Consider the following 14,502-nt stretch of genomic DNA (forward strand, 5'->3'; position numbering starts at 1 on the left):
TGTTTGATGTAACAGTTCAACAACCTTAATGTTTTTGCTGTTTGATGTAACAGCCTAAAACTAACAACCTACATATTGTGGATGTTTGATTTAACATCTCAAATCTAACAACCTAAATATTGTGGATGTTTGATGTAATAGCACGAACCTAAGAATCGATATATCTTGGAAGTTTGATGTAACAGCCCAAACCTAACAACATAAATATTGTGGATGTTTGATGTAACAGCACAAACCTAACAACATAAATATTGTGGATGTTTGATGTAACAGCCAACACTTAGCAACCCATATATTTTGGATGTTTGATGTAACAGCCCAAACGTAAATATTGTGGATGATTGATGTAACATCCCAAACCTAACAACCTTACAATTGTGGATGTTTGATGTAACAGGCAAAACCTAAGAACCGAAATATCGTGGATGTTTGATGTAACAGCCCAAACCTAACAACTTAAATATTGTGGATGATTGATGTAACATCCCAAACCTAACAACCTTACAATTGTGGATGTTTGATGTAACAGGCAAAACCTAAGAACCGAAATATCGTGGATGTTTGATGTAACAGCCCAAACCTAACAACTTAAATATTGTGGATGATTGATGTAACTCCCCAAACATAAGAACCGAAATATCGTGGATGTTTGATCTAACATTCCAAACCTAACAACCTTACTATTGTGGATGTTTGATGTTACAGACCAACAACATTAATATCGTGGATGTTTGATGTAACAGCTGAAACCGAAGAATCTAAATATTGTGGATGTTTGATTTAACAGCTCAAACCTAACAAGCTAAATGTCGTGGGTTTTTTTATGTTACATCCCAAACCTAACAACTTGACTATTGTAGATGTTTGATATAACAACCCAAACCTTACAACCTGAATATTTTGGATGTTTCATGTAATAGCCCAAATCTTTAGAACCTAAATATTGTGGATTTTTGATGCAACAGTCCTAACCTAAGAACCTAAATATCGAGGATATTTGAAGTAATAGCCCAAATCTAACAACCTGAATATTGTGGATGTTTTGTGTAACAGCCCAAACCTCAGAACCTAAATCAATGTTTTAATTTCTTTCTCCTTAGTTGAAAACGATTAATTTAAAACAACTAAAGCGGGAGAGGGATACTTGTCTTATGAGCCTCGTGCTTTATAAGACACAACGTAAGTAGATAAATACAAACATACAACTGCAGCACTTGGAAAACATCTAGCCGATTTATTATTCTTTTTTATTTTCTTGAAAGTAGAGTAGAGTAACAAGACATTTTTTGGTCAACCAATGATAATTTGCTACAATGAAATCACGACATAATTTTCTCGTGTGCATATCTGGCCTGGATTACAATTAGTAATAAATTGATAAATATATCGATCAAGTAAATGAGCCCGATGATTCATTTTCTGTGTGGTACTGGCGTTATGAATTCGGACCAAGGTAACCAAGATGTCTGGAATAATGCCCAAAAAATGCCCTTATTGTGTTTTTACTTGATGAGAAGGCGCAAATAACTCTATTAATGTCACCCCCACGCGTTGCTACTAAAATATAGTATAAAATACAGACAAAAGAAAAAAATAATGTACATTTTAAGAGAAAGTGATGACAAACTGTCATCGTCAAAATCGAAGAAAACCTGCAGGTCATTATTTTCTAATAAAGTGTATAACAGGGAACCGAGGGGAACGTACATATGAACTTTAAGATTCATTGGGTGCTTGTGAAGAAATGTTGATAACAAGGATTGTTTACTGATTGACAGGGAATGTAAGGCTTGTTGAATAGCCTGCATCTGTTGATGATGTGTTTATCGACATCTCAACATAATCTTAATTCAAACTCAGGTTCGATGAAACTGGAGGGAAAGATGTACAAAAGATTTACACGGAGACACCTGAAATAGAACCAGAATACCACATGTTCCGGAATATCAAATTTCTTCAGCTTCATCGAAAGAGAGTCACAAATTTAAAAACATAGTTGATCCTTACATTGGTAAAGTTTTTCTTGTCCGTTTTTACTTTCATTTTCACTTTAAAAGTTTGTTTTGTAATTAATTTTCATCTTTATCTCTACTTTCTTCTCATTCATTTTTTTTTTTTTTTTCATGACAATCATTAATTTGATACAGGAGAAAAGCGATGTGAACAAATGCTCTTCCGTACACTTTCATCGTCATGAAGTATATATATCATTAATATGATAGAATATGTAATATATTAAAACCACGGCGTTCCTTTGTAGACTTTATATTTCTTTCTATTGAACAAATGCTGTTTCTTTCCTGAAAGTAACAGGGTAATTGCAGTAACCAACAAGGCATAGAAATGAGAAAACATCTTTAATAGTATTATGTTTCATTGAAGTGTAATTCATTTTCTTAGGTTAGTTAACCGAGTTTAATTGTTCAAATAACTGTATATGGTAGTATACACCGTGTGTTATACATGCTCCTCTGCAATTTATTACGACATAAACAAGTATCACTCATTTTGTTTGTGTCATGCACACGGATGATTATATTGTGATATTTTCATTTATTTATTCTTTTTATTTATTTATTTTTTTGTAAAATACTTTGAATGAATTACTGCTTTCGTTTGCTTTAGCTATTGCCTGTTATGTGTCCTGGTCCCACTTGTATAAAACATCTCAACTTGAGATTTCCTCAAGTCGAGATTTTCCTCAGCTGATACCTCCTTGAAAATATCTAGTATGAAAATTCCTCGAGGAATTTCAGGACATCCTAGCCGATGACTTCCTCCTGTTCCTTGAGAAAATTTTATACAAGCCGTTTATGAGGAGATATCAGCTGAGGAAAATCTCGACTAGAGGAAATCTCAAGTTGAGATGTTTTATACAAGTGGGGCCTGATATCATTAAACTAATTACGATAGAACGATTTTGTATTTTAAGAAAAAAAAAAAAAACCCGTCAAGTATGATTATTTAGCGAATCCTTCAAAGCGTTATATAAACTGTACTTTCATTCTTACAATAATTTCGTCATTTAAAAAAAGGGCCTGCCTTCACGTATGTGTATGTCTTACACTTTTGTTTATATCTGAACTTCCTGTCCATTTTGTTGAATACAGAGATGTAAACAATATTGAACGCATAATCGTATTTGATATGAAATTTTAACTAGGTTTAAGTGATGTATCTGCCTTTTTTCATTCCACAGGAATTCGTTCATCTAGGTGCTTTTAGTTTTCAGAACAGTTCGCGATCATCAAAACACCAATGATAACATATTGTGTATCTGAAAAATTATTCTTCATACAGTGTATATAAAATCTGATAGATACATAAATAAAAGCGTTTTTATCATTTTCTATCATGCTTCTGTTTTTCTCAACATCTAGCAGGATTCCACACGTATGTACCACATTACTAGCTTGTTATTAGTATGGTGACGCATGTTAAACAATACATATAAAACCTTGACAAGTCTTCGCTTTTTGTACTAATCTGATCCAGTAAAAAATTATATCATGTTCATTTTTAATGGTAGTTGATATAGTTCCTGCCAGTGATAAGAGGATTTGCCATCTGGTTGTGAAGTTTATTGAACTTTGACCGGAGTTCCTGGTGTCGTTGTCGTTCTTCCTGGAGTTGTTTTTCTATCGCCTCCTTCTCGTCTTCCAGGGAGGACTTTTCCTTAAGAAGTTGAGGAACCTTGAGCTGGAGATTTGAGAGTTGGGCGTCTGTCGTCTTTACCCGATATCGCGCCTTCGACACTTAGAAAAAAACCGGACACAAATTATATACTGCGTTCGTGACCCTAAATTAAAGCATCGTGTTAACTGACAGACAGCATTATTCTGATCTTCGAACTACATATTTCGATAGAACACAGTCCAACTAAATCAACATTCAAATATCTTCTCGTTACGTAATTATATCAATTGAAATGTAAAATCTTATCAATATATTTCAAAGTACACACACAACCTTAAACAATACCAAGTTGCTATGTAATCCTTGGTAAATGACGTAGCTGACAATCTACATGTAATTGCGAATCCCTATGACACATAGACAACACGAGAACTTGTATCTATCTTCTACCTTTCTCCGAGTATCGTCTCTTCATCATTCGCATCTCTCTATTGATTGTGCGGATTTCCTTGTTATATCTTGTCTTTAACTTTTCAGCTTCTTCTGGATGATTGCGTGATTCCGTCTGGCACGCAATAGTTGATTTCTCTTTCGGTTCAGTATCACTGTATTCTGGTGGTAGTTTTTCCTCAAAAAGTATTTCCGGTTTAGGTATATACATTAGATTGTACTTTCGTATATACCAAACTAAAATCAATGATAATGGGATATTAGAATATTTCTTTCCTGGTTGATGAGAAATAGAAGATATTCCTTAAATTCTTATTTCAGCAAACCGAGAATTTGCTACGGTTCTGAACACAATTGTATACCTTTGGTTATGATAGCTAACGTTCCACATGCCCACATATAGTTGATATTATTTCCCACCTCTTACATGAATATTTGGTGAACATTACGCTGATCTATAGCAATCAGTAGTGTTGGAAATATCACAATGCATGCAATGCTTTTAATTGTGACGTCATAATGGCATTGGTCACTTACAGTGTAGCTGGGAAAAGAGTATTAGGTTGTAATCAGTTGGCAAGTCTCGTGTGTACAAACTGAATCATCTTTCCCACCGGGTTGAGATCCCACTATCTCACCACCAAATGGATGAAAAAAATTGTTAATCTAGCGCCGGTAAAAAAAAGGGTACCGCCCTATCTCACCAACAATGTGTACTGTTGTTTGTTTGTTTTTTATCTTAACAATGCTAGGAACTTTGGTCACCTTTATACAACATATCTAGAAATTTAGAAGGATAAGAGCGGGTCTCGTGAGCGAAATATGGAGATTCCATCCATTCCTAAATGCTACATTTTTTCTGTTTTGTCCGAGATAGTCTGATACTTTAATGTGAAATTTCTAACAATTAAAACAATGTCATATCCTATTGACAGGAAAGGAGGTTATAGCGTCAAATCTTAGAACTTTAAAGTGAAAATAGGCGAGAAAAAATTGCTGTGCAACTTTAACAACACTGTATACGCGAAAAAACACCTCTATTACCAGAATACGAGATTCTGAAACATCTCATTTTCGCTTTCGACTCAAATGATATTTTGTTACAGGACAATTTAGAACGAATATAGAAAAGAGCAGCCTGCTACACTATCAACAGACACCATAACACCGAGAGCGTGTCAGATATGTTACAACATCTTAATCTGGAATCCCTGGAAAAACGTAGACATCGGACTCCCTATGCTATATAAGATACGTAACAGTTACAATTGTAGTTGCAATAAATCTACTTTCTTAGATGAAGTCTCAGATCACCTCAACTCGTTATATTTATCTCTGTCAATAACATTTCCAAACCAAAAAAGATAACTATAGATACAGCTTCTGTCCGTACATTATACCACTCCAGAATTCTCTCTCACCAGACCCGGTATTTTCAGTCCCTAAACAATTTCAAACAGAAACGTAGATGCAACATTGTAGCCTACTGATACACAACCCTTGTTTTTAACACTTTTTTCTTTTAATCTACAAATTCTTTATATTTATTAGTTGTTAATGCCATGGTATAAACACTAATATTGACTAGATGCAGAATTTCAGCCCTCGACCGAGATAAAACGGTCTCGATCACATACAGATAAAACATATTACATACAGATAAGTATACATAACTTAATCGATATATAGATTTTCAATGCCGTGACACCATATAAACCCTTTCAATTATGTTTCGGATTATGAGAACAGTGACAGAAAAATGCGCGCTAGGATCGGAGTACTGCTGCGATGTCAAGTTTCTCCAGCCCAAGTTCAAAATCTGGGAAAATACAGAGCTTTTGAATTTTCAGTGACGTTGTGTATTTTTCTGATAAATTGCAAATGTGTTTTCCCTTGTTCTTTCACTATTATATGGATTGACAGTAAGTGCATATACCCTGACTTACCATGTGCTATCTTGTAAACCGTGTACCACAGGGTCACAATGAGTCCAAATTCGGCCACATACCACTGCAATATCGGAAGTAAGCTTGTGTTCAACGACTAAATAACTTATTTTACCTATCAAAGAGTAAGATGATTTATGAAAAACAAAACACTGACAATCGGTAACTTTCGAGCTGCCACGGTAGAATCCAATGGGTGAATGGAAGCTGTTTCTACAAATGTATATGAGAGCGAAAGCATCTGGTTTCGATGATTACTTTAGTTGGACAGTAAGTATTCTGTAGTAGATTATTTAGTATTATGAGCTAATGGACGGTTAATGATTACGTACGATCACTCTGTATTCGTATAGATTACGACTCTCGTCTTCAAACATCGAACTCTTGAGAGTGGCCAGTAGTAGGACGAATGGACCGATCACCGTCCATGTTTGGACACTACTACAAGAAGAACGAAAAAGAGTTATCAATCAGCAGTGTTTCTGTACACCATAATTATAAAAATAGTCGTTGTGGGAATGTGAGACATCGGGATTCACACAATGTTCAAGCTGCCCGGTATTATCGATAAGTTCATTACTTATTAATAGATTTTGTAGTTCAACTTGACATATTTTTACGCTGATTGGTGGTATTTTTTTTTATTTTTCCTCTGGAGGAATCTTTTAATGCTTACCGAGAACTAAAACAAAGCTTAAAAACATTCCATCTTCAAAACAATACGTTTATGATGATATTGAATAAATCTCATATTTAACAACATATTGCTACTGCGAAAACCCTGTAAAGTTATTCACTTTCAGTTGTGAATCATCGCCTTCTTAGAAAAAAATATAAAATTATCAGTCGTCATTAAAGTATTGACACGTACTTACAACTGTGCTTCTCGCTCTTCTCTCTCAGCAAAGAATGTATGCTTCGTTCTCATATTAAATGTTAAATATTAAATGACTTATTTTCTGTTTTACGTTCACATCGCAGATCTCGATGCTGTGATTGAATACCATGTATGCATGTTGTGACGTCGTTTACCGACTGTTAGTGACGTCATGCAGCTACCGAAATCAGCACCAATTTGGCGCCATTTTCATCGGAAGTGAGAGGTTATTTCAATTAAACTTTAAAGACAACTATATATTAAAGTAGGACCTCAGACGATTCTACTGATTAAAGTATTATAACAGAACATTAAAACTCGGAAACGATACCCGAATATAATGGTCACACCTGGTGCATTTACTGAACTTTTTAATGTCACGAAAGAATTAGGCATCGAATATAACCACACCAGAGATGTCCACACTACCCCCGCACTTACTGAATTCGTTCCATTTACGGTCCGCATTACATAATTCCCCTTCAGGAACAATTTGTGTGCCGTGGGTAGCTCCTCCAGGCGAAAGGGGAAGGAAGGGTGTAATGGGAGACAACTCGCGATAAAATGATAACCTTAACCTCAGTTACTCTTTATCGAGTAAGTTTTACACAAGCACCGTTAACTTTACAGAAATTCAGTAGATAATCTTGGAAATCAATCTTACAACCTAGAAACCAAAATTACCCGCCTGAAATTCATCCAGTTATGGTTGCTCAACTTAGGACGGGCGTATTTTGTAACGCTTGCGGAACTCTGGTTGATTAATGGTAACTATAGGGTGTAACCATACTGTGATCTTGGTTCGAACCCCATGTTGTGTCACTCCTTTCCAGGAGGCATTCTTTTTGCTTTTATCACTTTGTACATATATACACAGTGAATTGTTAATAAATTTGTTAAATTTATTTCATGGTTGTTGATTCTATTTTCATCATCATCAAGCCTCTCGACTTCGTGACAATGTTATCAGATAAAACGATGTTTGAAATTCGCCGGTATATTCACACATTTTTCACTAAACACGATAATAATATTTTTATCCCGCAACTGACACTGCCATTGTCGGAATATACCTGCCACATCTATTTTTGCTGTATATGACAATGATGGAAAACAACTGTATTGTAACAGCCAAATGGTATAACTCAACCACTTATCCTGGTAGCGCAGTTCCTTAAATAAAACCCTTTGACTTTGTTAAATAAATATTACTCTATAATTGAATGTGTCTTTCTTCATCTTGGATCCTTTCTTCATCCGTCTAAAGTCCGCAACATTGACTTATACTTGTATTTCTGATAATGACCTTTGCCGAAAACTCAGTTTCATACAAATGAGGGATAATTCATACCCAGAACTTAACTCCAAAGAATTGTCTGCCCTTTGACCATTAATAATGACTAGAGACCAGAATGGCTTTAATCAAGTATTTAGATAATCAAGCCACAATTACTATCCCCGGGACAGCAAGCTACAATATATGAAAATAGCTCTATGACTTCGTACTACTACTAATGAAACCTAAGCTAATACATATCATCATTATATAAAGCGTTCCCTAACCATATTTAGATGTATACAGGTAATAAACGATGTAATCAGTGCTCACACGTGTGAACGAACGTACCCGGTAAACAACATTAACAAACTCAATAATACAAACTTAAACTATCTTTCGATAGTCACCTTCAACCCAGAAACTATAAACATTCACATAATACATTGAAAGATAGTTTGTGTACTTACCGTGACTGATATTTCACGCTTCTACAGGAATAACTGGCATCTGCAGTTCCATGCCACGTCTATCGTTGCATAACCGGGTGGACGCTCTAGTATGGAAGCTCAAACATACCGTATCGAGCGTACCGAAACGTATACATACCCGAATAAAGTCGGATTGTGACAGCGTTGTAAAGTCAAGATCGAGGCAAGCGGCTGATTTAGAAGAATAGGCCGTGTCTCAGTACAGACAAAGTGCAAAAGAGGTTTTACTTTTTAAACGACAAGACATTATCTTGATTTTTATTTTATAACTAAGACATGAAATTTGAGTTGTTTTTTTTTTCATGTAAAACCGATTTTCATGAGGTAATACTTACCATAACTTTAGTGTGCAAATACAGTACCTACACCCATCTTTGTATCCCACAACAAAATATTCAAACAATCCCGCCCTCCCTACGATCCATAAGCCATCACGGCAGGAACATAGAGTGGTCACCCTTCCTCTAATAACCTTTATGAAGCACCCCACAGAGGGGCAGCCAGGCAGATAAGGAAGAGGGGAGGATAGGGTGGGTCTCCATAAAGTTAGGGTAAGTATTACCTCATAAAAATTTGTTTTACATGAAAAGCTTCAATTTCATTTCAGTAATAATTACCATACCGTAGTGATGACTAGAAGCCAGGCAGCCCCTTCAGCACCGCCAAAATAGTAGGGAGGTAGAACAGAGTGCCAAAGAGAAGGAAGGGACCTCCCCTTGTAAGAGCAGGTGTACCCACGTGCCGCCGTACGGAAAGACATGCCCCGGGGCTAACGAGGAGGCACAACCACTGACTGTGTCACCACTAGAGGTCCCAACGAATACATACATACACACGCACATACATACACATGTACCTACATATATACACACGTACATAAATACATACATACATACATACATACATACATACATACATACGTGTACATACATGCCCATACATACTTACATATAATTTTAGATACATACAATTAATTCAGAAATTACTAAGAATTTTTTCTAGTTTTTGTATAAATTTTGTTACTTTCCGAAGTAAAGGGCATTACAAATGTAGCCGGGTTCCAATGCTACAGTGTTTTATAAAATAACGCTGGATTCATTCCTTTCATACGTTTATTTAGACGCACCAAAAGACCCTACAATAACACAAATAAAACATAAGTTCATGTATAAGACATATTACAAACTACGCACTGTATGTTATACACTGGACATGGAGTCAACTTTACTTTTTACACATATTTATATTTCCCGTAACGGTTACACTAAACTTTACGAATTCATCAAAATATATATATCCAATGCCAACACATGATAAACTATAGGATTTACCATTTGTATTACACAGATGTAGTTAATAGTTAAATAATATATATACATAATATACCTACCCTATCAATCTGACAGGGGTCTCAAGAGATAACATCCTTTTTTACAATAAAATGATCTATGGTTCTGTTGAAAGAAAAACAACAAGACGTAATTAACTATATCTGTAATAAATTTCTTTAAGATAATTCTGCAAAAAATACTATTCCCATTACAAAGGGAATAATGAAAAAACCACAAAGAGATATTTCAATTTCTTCAAATATTTCAATAAATACGAAAATACTTATTCTGTAAAAGTTAACTAACATTATCATTTAAAATAATTAAATGATATTTCAAATACTTACTATTTTAAAATGTATTTTTGCCACCACAGTCGTCCGTACGTAGCTACATATAATTGCGACTGTCCATGTCTCTGTCCAGCGCGTGAATAACGATACAGAACATACAGGTGCACGAACAAGCATGTAATCACGTGACAAGACATTTACATAACAAAACACAGGTGAGAAATTCTTAGAACATACACTGACAAAACAAACCGGTTGGACAAGTACATTTATAAAAATATATATAAATAGATAAAAGTAAAATTGACACTGCCACATACTCCCCTTGCAAATAAGATGACGTCCTCGTCAGTTTTTCTTGGTGACAAGAGACACTACTGCTTCTGTCATCTGTGGAGAGAGATTTAAAAATTCTTTTGAATTAGCTAGTGTCAACAAGTATCTGACTCTACGCAGCCAATCAGGCTCCTGGCCTGACATGACAAACTCACCTGAGGTGAACCACTTGGGTGGAGCTCTAACACGCTCCGACCTCCTGAGCTCAGTCTCTGGCTCCCGAGGTTGCTCACCCTCAACGTCTTGGGGTGGATCGTCATCTACAACCTCATCATCCCAGTCAGCTGTATGTGGACCGTCATCCTGCTGAACTGGAATATCTGTAACTGTAACAGATTCTTCTTCCGGTGTGGAAACATGGACTACCACTGATGAAGTATCACTTTGATCTTCGGGCTCCACCTCCACATCCTCACTCACTGTTTGTTTTGGTTTAGACTTCCTATGCCTTGACGCAGGTTTAGGCCTTGTAGGTGCTTTATCATCCATGCTCCTGGAATCTGGCGTCAAATATCCAACTGGAAGAAGTTGGTTTCTGTGCATGGTTCTTTTTCTTCCAGTACCATCCTCCCGTTGAATGATATATACTGGAATATCATTGTTAGGCTGACTTTCCACTATATAAATTCCACTCTCCCATGGGTCAGCAATCTTGTGCCGGCCTTTGAATGCAAGTACTTTGACAAGTACTCTGTCTCCTGGCTCCAAGGTGGCACCACGTACTCGTACATCATACCCCACTTTCTGTTTCCTTTGTGCTTGATCAGCATTCAATGAAGCCAAATGATATGCTTGCTTCAAACGTTCACGTAACTCCTCAACATATGCAAAATATGAGGGTTGATCAGAGTCTTCATCCTGCTCCCTAACGCCAAAAGCAACATCAACTGGTAGTCTGGGGTGTCGACCGAACATCAGGTAGTACGATGAATACCCTGTTGTCTCGTGCCTAGTGCAGTTGTATGCATTAGTGAAGGGTCCAATAAATGACTTCCAATCTTTCTTTTGGTCTGGATTCAATGTGCGAAGCATGTCAAGCAAAGTTCTGCTAAACCTCTCACATAAACCGTTTCCTTGCGGATGATAAGGACTTTTCCTCGACTTCTCTATTCCTAATAGCAGACATAACTCCTTTATGAGATCTCCTTCAAAGTTAGCTCCCTGGTCGGAGTGGATTCGCTTGGGCATCCCATAATGGATGAAGAAGTTATGGTAAAGAGCATCTGCAGTAGTATGAGCCGACATATTCCGAGTAGGTATGGCTTGTGCATATTTAGTGAAGTGATCGGTTATCACTAAAAGATATTGATAATTTCCTTTGGCTGGTTCTAGTGTAAGAAAGTCAATACACACAAGTTCCATTGGCTGTGATGTTTGTATGCTGACAAGTGGGGCTCGGGTTCTTGCTGGTGTCTTGGCTCTGGTACAGCGATCACACAGCTTCACCCATTCCTCTATGTCCTTGCACATTCCAGGCCAATAGAATCGATCCTGTATGCTTGACGTCGTCCTATCACGCCCGGGGTGTCCTATGTCATTGTGTAAGGCCTGAAGCAGCCCCCGTCTCAATGACAAGGGCAATACTAACTGAAGTATATCATCTCGAGTCTTCTTGTATAGGACCCCTCTGGAGAGAATTAAGTTGTAAAATTTCTTTGCATAGACCTTGAACTCATTACAATTATCCATAAATCTTGTTGGCCTCTGATGATTCCTGACATAGGGCAATATGTCACCAATTGCTCCGTCCTCACTCTGTAGTTTCCTCATCTGTGTGGGTGTGTATTCTCCGAAGTCTTGTCAAATGTCGGTATCATCTAAGACCTCAGCTGACATGCACATGGTTTCCATAAATGGAGATCCCTCAGTGATGGCATTGCACACAGCTTTGATGCATTCCCTGGTAATGTGTTGGATGTCTGTCCTACAATCATCCTCAAGTCCTGGGTATCTTGATAAAGTATCTGCATCCAGGTTGTTCTTTCCAGGCTTGTAGCGTATGTCAAAGTTGTATGTAGCTAAGGCCGACTACCAGCGATGGCCTGCAGCATCCAGTTTTGCCTTCGAAAGTACATAGGTTAAAGGGTTGTTATCCGTGTAAACTGTGAAGTGGTTTCCATACAAATAAACATGAAACTTGTCGGTAATGGCCCACTTCATAGCTAAAAATTCTAGCTTATGAGCTGGGTAATTCTTCTCCGTTTTTGTAAGTCCACGACTGGCGTAAGCAACTGGACGGCATGTACCATCATGGTCCTGATACAAAACAGCTCCCAAACCGATTGAACTTGCATCTGTATGAAGCTCAAATGGTTTGGTGTAATCGGCAAATCCAAGAACAGGTGGTGATGAAAGAGCTTCTTTCAAGTTTTGGAATGATATTCTTTCCCGGGTGCCCCATTTCCACTCAACTTCTTCCTGCTTCTTAGACTTTGCTGACTTCTTATGAGTAGGTGGTAGTAAATCAGTGAGCGGTCTGGCAATATGAGCAAAGTTGGGTACAAATTTGCGATAATATCCGGCAAATCCTAAAAATTTTCTTACATCTTCAGGCGTTGATGGTTCTGGCCAATCTCGAATCTTTGCAATCTTGTCTGGATCAGCTTCTATACCAGCATTTCTTTGGCGACAACTTCAAATCGCAATCCCCGAGTCTCTGAAATATCTTTTCAAGACGACGTAAATGTTCTTCATAAGTATCTGAAAACACAATAAGATCATCCAAATAGATAAGACAAATGTTCAAATGAAGATCACCAAGACATTCTTCCATTAGACGTTGATAGGTCGCTGGGGCGTTGGACAATCCAAAAGGCATACGGTTAAATTCGAAAAATCCTAACGGTCCAACAGTGAATGTTGTTCTTTCTTTGTGTGGTTCATCTATCTCCACCTGGTGGTAACCACTCTTCATATCCAGCACAGTGAAAAACTTGTTACCACTCAAACAGTCTAAGATCTCCTCTATTCTAGGCAAGGCGTAAGAATCTTTGATAGTGCGATTATTCATTTGCCGGTAATCCACACACATCCTTAAACTGCCATCTTTTTTCCTCACCAACACAACATTAGAAGTCCATGGTGAATGCGACTTCCTGATGATCCCTCCTGACAAAAGTTGCTGAAGGTGTCCTTTAACCTCCTCCAACATGGATGGTGGGATTCTTCGGTGACGTTGCTTGAAAGGGGTTTCGTCTTCAAGTCTTATCCTGTGCTGTACCATAGTGGAATGACCAATATCATTATCATGTTTCGAGAATATATCCTCATACTTCTTGATCAGTTCCATTCCCTCACTAAGCTGATACGGTGACAAAGGCACATCCTTCGATGAGGAAAAATCTAGGATATCCAATATACTGAGTCTCTCCTTTTGCTCCATGGAGGGCGGTGGTTTCTCCATGACTACTGGTTGGAGCTCACAAATCACTGCCTTTGGATGGATGGTCAGTGTCCGGCTGGTGACATTGGAAAGCTGCACAGATACAGTTCTATTTTTATCACCGAAATCTATGACTCCAGGTGTCAAATCCAGTAATGTTGAAATGGTAGCCAGTTTCGATGGCTGCAGCATGGCGCAGGTCCTATGATAGCTTATTGCTTTGTCAATGTAACCTTTCAAAGTAACGTAGCTTCGGCTGCATCACAATACTTTTAGTCTCCGCACATCTAACAAGACCGAGTCTGTTTTCATTCCTGACTAACTGTCGCTCCCTTAAAGACAAACATCTGAATGCAAGATACCAGGGTGAATGAAGATCTGCTTGTTGTAGAAATCTTGCTCCATACTTACCTTTACAGGCATATATCATAGGGAACAGTACATTCGTGCCAAGTAGCAAAGGAACTGTTGAGTTATAACTGCT

The 14,502-nt window shown here is 37.4% G+C and overlaps 2 protein-coding genes across 2 annotated transcripts; both read right to left on the reverse strand.

Annotated features, from left to right (window-relative positions):
- Window positions 1-3,519: 3,519 nt before the first annotated feature.
- LOC132557103 (uncharacterized) lies at window positions 3,520-6,960 on the reverse strand. The gene is made up of 5 exons (XM_060221591.1): window positions 6,908-6,960; window positions 6,365-6,473; window positions 6,033-6,096; window positions 4,087-4,323; window positions 3,520-3,755 (listed from the first exon to the last, which is right to left on the reverse strand). The coding sequence occupies exons 1-5, from the start codon at window positions 6,958-6,960 to the stop codon at window positions 3,520-3,522; spliced, it is 699 nt and encodes a 232-aa protein (XP_060077574.1).
- Window positions 6,961-12,664: 5,704 nt separating this feature from the next.
- On the reverse strand, window positions 12,665-14,210 carry LOC132557106 (uncharacterized). The gene is made up of 2 exons (XM_060221595.1): window positions 13,480-14,210; window positions 12,665-13,268 (listed from the first exon to the last, which is right to left on the reverse strand). Exons 1-2 carry the CDS (start codon window positions 14,208-14,210, stop codon window positions 12,665-12,667), a joined length of 1,335 nt encoding a protein of 444 aa, XP_060077578.1.
- Window positions 14,211-14,502: the final 292 nt, after the last annotated feature.

This window comes from Ylistrum balloti, unplaced genomic scaffold (genome assembly GCF_031769215.1).
Source record: "Ylistrum balloti isolate Yb309-2 unplaced genomic scaffold, AGI_CSIRO_Ybal_v1 Utg370624, whole genome shotgun sequence".
In the NCBI taxonomy this organism is placed as follows: domain Eukaryota; kingdom Metazoa; phylum Mollusca; class Bivalvia; order Pectinida; family Pectinidae; genus Ylistrum; species Ylistrum balloti.